Source organism: Nansenia antarctica, assembly GCF_963989245.1.
Source record: "Nansenia antarctica genome assembly, chromosome: 3".
Classification (NCBI taxonomy): domain Eukaryota; kingdom Metazoa; phylum Chordata; class Actinopteri; order Argentiniformes; family Microstomatidae; genus Nansenia; species Nansenia antarctica.
This window is the reverse complement of record NC_137688.1, coordinates 75,761,481-75,768,175: the sequence shown is the minus strand read 5'-3', so window position 1 is coordinate 75,768,175 and position 6,695 is coordinate 75,761,481. Positions and strand designations below refer to the sequence as shown.

At 40.1% G+C, this 6,695-nt stretch overlaps 1 protein-coding gene across 1 annotated transcript; it reads left to right on the top strand.

Annotated features, from left to right (window-relative positions):
- Positions 1 to 2,364: 2,364 nt before the first annotated feature.
- Positions 2,365 to 6,325, top strand: LOC308154419 (putative thiopurine S-methyltransferase; the record flags this gene model as incomplete). Its single annotated transcript, XM_080527581.1, has 8 exons — positions 2,365 to 2,462; positions 3,438 to 3,530; positions 3,616 to 3,748; positions 4,936 to 4,988; positions 5,080 to 5,154; positions 5,554 to 5,639; positions 5,741 to 5,785; positions 6,234 to 6,325. The coding sequence occupies 8 exons, from the start codon at positions 2,365 to 2,367 to the stop codon at positions 6,323 to 6,325; spliced, it is 675 nt and encodes a 224-aa protein (XP_080383707.1).
- Positions 6,326 to 6,695: the final 370 nt, after the last annotated feature.

Sequence of the window (6,695 nt, the reverse complement as noted above, 5' to 3'; positions counted from 1 at the left end):
TTTTGGGGATCTTGAGTTGGCGCAAACTGGAAGTGAGGAACGCTCTCAGCCAGGACTTCAAGGCGGGTGCGGCATGGAGAATAAGCTCTGTATATCATATTTAATGATAAAAATAGGGAATGAAACAAAATAAATAAATGGGAGGAATGTGGGGAGTGTATGGTGTGCTGGTTGTTCTGTTTGTGGGATGTGTATTTAGATGTGTAATGACAGGCGGGTTGTGTCTCTTGACTATGTATAAGCGTTTATGCTATGTGTGATGTGATATGTGAATGGCGAGTCCAATGCGTGCCAATGTGAGCTGGGCTGTTAGATTAGTTCATCATCATCACTTTCGTGCGTCACGGCTTGGGAATCGTCATCGTTCTGGCACTGGCTGCTGCACTGACACATGTCGGTACAGGCTAAGTTCTTAGCTCTGCATGAACATCTGCCAGAAGAACAGTCAGTTTTGCATTTGCATTGTACCATCTCAATGATGGACTTTGGGACTGGGAGGACGTCTGTGGTTGTTGGTTTAAGCATGCCATCCTCATGTTTGGAGTACCAATTTTGCAGGGGATCCAATTATGGATCCTGCAGAGCAATGGCTGCCTGTGCCCATATACTTTTGTTTTGTTTTGAAGAATAAAAAAAATAGCTTTGTAACTACAACCATTGGATTCCTTGACCCTGAAAATGTAGGTTTAGCAGTTAAAATCAATGTTCTAGCTTATTTAGAAGCCAAGATATTACAAAACGTGTGTATTATGGTGGCCATTTTGTAAATGCCAAGATGGCCGCCTTTCAGACATCTGTGCAAATGGAAACATATATTTTCTGATTCCTCATACAATGCCCTTTCCAAAAATGTATAGATTAGCAAATCCCCAAAAAATTCCCACGAAAGTTTAAATTGAAACATAGTGAACCTGACTATATAGGCTACTGTGAGAAATATACTGCGATTCATATTGAGAAATATACTGTGAACTACTTGTGGGCTATACTGCCAAATCAGCGGTGGCTGGTGAGTTTTATAATTTTGTTATTTATCTATTTTCTATCTATTTTTATCTATTTTTTTCGGAAAGTTGTGACACAAACACGGAGCATCACCAGAAATGATCCTCAAAGTTTACCAATCATACATCAGATCACTATTCGAATATGCAGCACCAGCCTGGACCACAGCTTCACAACACCAGTTCAACAGACTCCAAACCATCCAAAACAAGGCAATAAAAATGGCATACAGACTCCCGATGTACATCAGCACTCAATACATCCACAGCATGTCCGGACTCTACTGGGAAACAATCACAGTCTCTCTTTTTACTGTTTTCCCCTGCTTTTATATTCATTCTATGCATGTATATTGTTATAATGGGTAATTTGGATACATTATTAGATCGTACCACATATATGTTTTTATATATGTTTTTATATTCACTTTATGTTCTTATTCCTGTTGTAAAGCACTTTGAGCTGCATTTCTTGTATGAAAGGTGCTATATAAATAAAGTTTTACTTACTTACTTACTTACTTACTTACTTACTTACTTACTTACTAATGGGTGTGTTTGAAGTTTGCCTTTAAAATGCATTTCATCTCCATATACAGTACAGCCAATCTACTACTGTTTTTGATCGCACTGTAGGGTAAGCACTAACATCAGAGACAGCTACATGGTATTATTTATGCATTTGTCTTGGTCGTGGTGACTCGTATCTAGACGTGTTTCTACAGTAGATTTGCAGTAGTAGTAGTGACTACTAATAATAATAATAATAATAATAATTCATTGTATTTATATAGCGCTTTTCCGGGGCTCAAAGACGCTGACAATATGGGAAAAACAGACAACACAGAAACAACAAGCAACAGATAACATGAGCACATAGAACACAGAGTTAACGAACAGGGAACAATTCATGTGACTAAATGATCTATGATCTATTGACATTCATCAGTAAATGGACTGCATAGCGCCTTTATCCAAAGCGCTTTATAATGGCCTCTCATTCACACACACATTCACACACCAATGGCGGCAAGCTACCATGCAAGGCGCCGGCCCGCTCATTGGGAGCAATTTGGGGTTCAGTGTCTTGCCCAAGGTCACTTCGACATGTGGCCAGCCGTGACTCGAACCGCCGATCTGCCAACCTTGCAATCATTAGACGGCGGGTCTACCTCCTGAGCCACAGCCGCCCCGCCTGTCACATGCTTCTCACATGCAAAGATTTGAGTCATCACAATGATATGGAGAATATAGACCAGCTGTAAACTCCCACAGGCTAACGTGGATCAACTCTGTGAATGATTACCTATTTCCTACTTCCTATCTCTGACATTACTGCAGCTGGTGTCACATAAACAAGATGCTGTCTGCCCAGGCGGGCTGTGTGAGGACGCTGGGGGAATGGGAGGAACGCTGGCAGGAGGGCAGGGCCGACTGGCACGACCCCCGAGTACACCAGTAAGACCTGGCTTTCATCTACCTTATAGTTACTTGAATGAAGGAGGCCTGTTTAGTGTTTTGTCATCTTGCAACACCGTAACTTATACCGTAACTCTCAAATTCTTCAATCAAGTGTTTCAAGTGTTTCAGTTGAGCAAGATAGAATTCTGCCATTTCCTGTAGCTGTGAGGCTTTCTCATTGTTGTGAATGAATGAATGAATGATCTTTATTGTCATTGTACGGATACAACGAAATTGAAATGCAAACCCTAGGTGGTAACAATCATAACAGTCCTAAGATAATAAAAAACAAGAATGAAACAGTCATAAATGGGGGGGATATAAATAGGGGGATAAGTGATCGGTAGGAATCTGAGATCTATTATGGAAACGTATATACTTATAAACACTATATGGCCTATTCAAAGGGGGGTATATAGACAGGGGGGAGTTAGCATGTAACTATGTACTTTTATAAACATATAAACATATGAACTAGTAACTTATATACAGTGTATGTAATCTTAACACAAGAATGTAAACATATTGCACGGTCATAGAACATTGCACTATTGGTGTGATATTGGACTGTGTTCATACGTAGAATGAAGTAGAAGCCGCACACTCTAGTTCCAGATGCAAAAGTGTATTTTAATTGACAGCGTTTTTCGGCCGTAGCCTTTGTCTAGTCTTACAAACAACATGGTGCATGTCAGCCATTAAATAGACAGGTAGGCTAGACGGAATAGGTAACACCTGTGAGGACACACCTACGTGAGATTACAATTACGTCATAAATACATGAATACATGAAAAGACAATCAAAACAATCAGTGTTGTATATAAGCTATACACTGGTTCAAATGTATGTGTACGTGAATAGACCCATCAGTGAGGGCTGGATATAGATAACATGTAGCTGTAAGCAGAGCGCTGAGTCCTAAAAGAAGAAATAAAATAAAATAAAATAAAAACTTTGTTCATATGTGACAGGATGCTGGAGGGCAACATTGAGAGAGTTCTCGCTGGACGGGAAGGAATCCGATTCTTCTTTCCTCTCTGTGGGAAAGCCGTAGACATGAAATGGTGAGTAGAGGAAATGCAATATATTCATTACTAACGTGTCCCTGGCCTGCTGAAGTAAAGAGCTGTCTTTTCTTGTGAATTCTAGGCTTGCTGATATGGGTCATTCGGTTGTTGGGGTGGAGATTACAGAGAAGGCCATCAAGCAGTTCTTTGAGGAGAATAACATGACTTACAGTGAAGAAGTGGTTCCTGCCATACCTGGAGCCAAGCTTTTCAAGGTGCAGTGCATCACATTTTGTATATCAGCATTTTAAAATAGGAACAGCATTGTTTAAACCACAAAATTTTAGCTTCTTAAACCATAACAGTTTTTTACTATTATTTTTAAATGACTGGACTTTTTAAATAGGCACTACACTGCTATGTCTGTCTGTTTTTATTGTATGTATTAATGAATGAATGAATGAATGGTCTTTATTGTCATTGCTACAGTACAGGTACCAAACAACGAAATTTAGGAGGGGTGGCTCCCCTGGTGTTAGGAAAGAAAAAAAAAAACTTTAAAAAAAATCACAAGAAGGGAAGGAGCTGGTTTACATAAATAAAGGCTATGTACACTATCCACTGTACTATACTGTACAGATAGATGACTAGGGTTGTCATATTGCACAATAGTGTTATTGCACATTTATTTAAAGTGTCGCAGTTTGCATGTTTGTATGTGACCTATGTGTATTTTTTATGTGAAAATGTAATCTTGAGCTGCACTTCTGCCTGTCGAAGGAGAATTTCTGTCACTGTGTGACAGACAATAAAGCTATAAAGCTATCTTGAAGTTAGTTGTGTTGGTGCCGAAGGTAGATCAGCCATCGATGTAGGGGGAAGGACTGTTGAAGTTACAAGTTCATTAGGATCAGAGAAAGTCAATATTACTGAGTTGTTGTTTCTCCTCATTTATTTATCTGAGAGGTCCAATCTTTTTTTGCCGCATTTCTACTGGCTACTGAGCTGGACCAGCTAGTGATTGGTGCTGTGAGAGAGGACTAGCACTAGAGCAGCCGTGCCTTTTTACCTACTAAGAGTCGCCTCTGTTAGCCGCTAGTTGGCCGCTTGTAAATTAGCCTGCTTCCTACACAGAAAAACTGCAAAATAGCTTCATACTAGCTTATCCTGATGTGATTTAGAAAATGTAAGGATACTGGGTGGTAGAACGCACATATGTAGCAAAAAGCCACGAAAAGAGGGTCCTGACATTTTATTGAGTGCAAAGATACATGTTTTTTTACTCACAGGGGTCAAATGACCCCACCCATGGCTGATTAAGTCTAGAGAATCCTGCTGTATTCAAACAGTGCCTCCAGAGGAAGAGTAGGATTCTAGAGGGAAAGGCTCTCAGAAAGCTGCTGCATCATGGGCATTGTAGTTTGAACTTGAGTTAATAGTGTATTGCCTTTTTGCTCCACAGAGTACTGGGGGGAATATATCCTTGTACCAATGTGATCTATACCATTTCTCCAGGTAAACATGCATGTTGTCTCATTGAACAGGGTCATTGGGATTGTCTTGGGAATTAAGAGGCTATCTTTGATAAACTCACGTTGTTTGACAGTGCCATGGAGGGGCAGTTTGGAGGGATTTGGGACAGAGGTTCCCTGGTGGCCATAAACCCACAGGACAGAGAAAAGTGAGACCGCGTGAGATGGATTCCTTCCTTTAGATTCAACATGGAAGCAGGATATGATGAATGAATGAATGAATGATCTTTGTCATTGTACGGGTACAACGACATTTAAATGTAAACCCTAGGTGCTAACAATCAAAACACAGTCCTAAGATAATAAAAACCAAGAATTAGACATAAATAGCGGGATATACCTAAAAGTAATTGGTAGGAATGTATGTATAGGTATGTATCTATTATGTAAACTTCTATACACTATATGGCCTATTCACCGAGGGGTGTATAGACAGGGGGGTGTTAGCATGTATCTATGTACTTTTATAAACATATGAACTAGTAAACTTGTATACAGTGTATGATGGACACTGGCTAACTCTGTCTCTTATTTTTGTTTAAAAAAAGATATGCTGCTCTGATCATGTCGTTAATGGCCGAGGATTGCAGATATCTCCTTGACACATTCTTTTACAATCCAGAATTATTCAAAGGTAATTTTGTCCTGTGCACTATTTGTTGTAGACATCAGAATTGTTGCTAATTGTCACTAGAGCTCATCAGAGTTTAACCCTATCATTCTCTTTCTTTTCAGGGCCTCCTTTTTTTGTGCCTGATGAGCAAGTGCAAAATCTGTTTGGTGAGTTCAGTTAGGAAAATGGTAAATGGACTGCACTTATATGCAGCCTGCACCTTATCCCAAAGCGCTTTACAACGGCCTCTCATTCACCCATTCACACACACATTCACACACCAATGGCGGCAAGCTACCATGCAAGGCGCCGGCCCGCTCACTGGGAGCAATTTGGGGTTCAGCGTCTTGTCCAAGGACACTTCAACATGTGGCCAGCCGGGGCTCGAACCGCCGATCTGCCAACCTTGCGATCATTAGACGGCGGCTCTACCTCCTGTGCACAGCCGCCCCCCCCCCCAAAAAAAGAAAAGAAAAAACAATGGTCTCAATAAAAACTCACTTCACTCATTCAGTCAGTGTTGGATTTGTCTCAACAAAGACCCATATAAATGCATGAGGGATTTAGGAGAAATTATGTTGAATGTCTTTTTTGTTGTTGTTGTTGTTATTCCAGGGAAGAGCTGTGACGTAGAGTTGGTGCAGTCCTCAGATGCTCAGAGTGACTTCATAGAGAAAGTGCACCTCATCACTCTGAAGACCAATTAAGGAACATCATTTCAACCAACGATGACTCATTTAGGATTGATTGAGAACGCAATATGGGAGAATTAACATAGGATATCCTTCATGAGCCATCTTCTGCACTCTCCATCAGCTGAAAGTATGCATGAAATATCCATTTTTTATTCATGAAGGACTGAGGATCTGTTTTCGGATATATTAGGGAATACCATTAACATTTGAAATGACAGAAATTTAAATAAAGCCTTTTTATATTCATAAACCTATGTTACATTTATTCTGGTTGCTGTTATTTCCACAGTTAGGTGATTGTTCAATGCCTATGGTATTCAGCTAAGTCAGTAAAGCTTTATTTATGCGTTGGCATTTTGTTCACAAAAATCGGGCAGCTTGA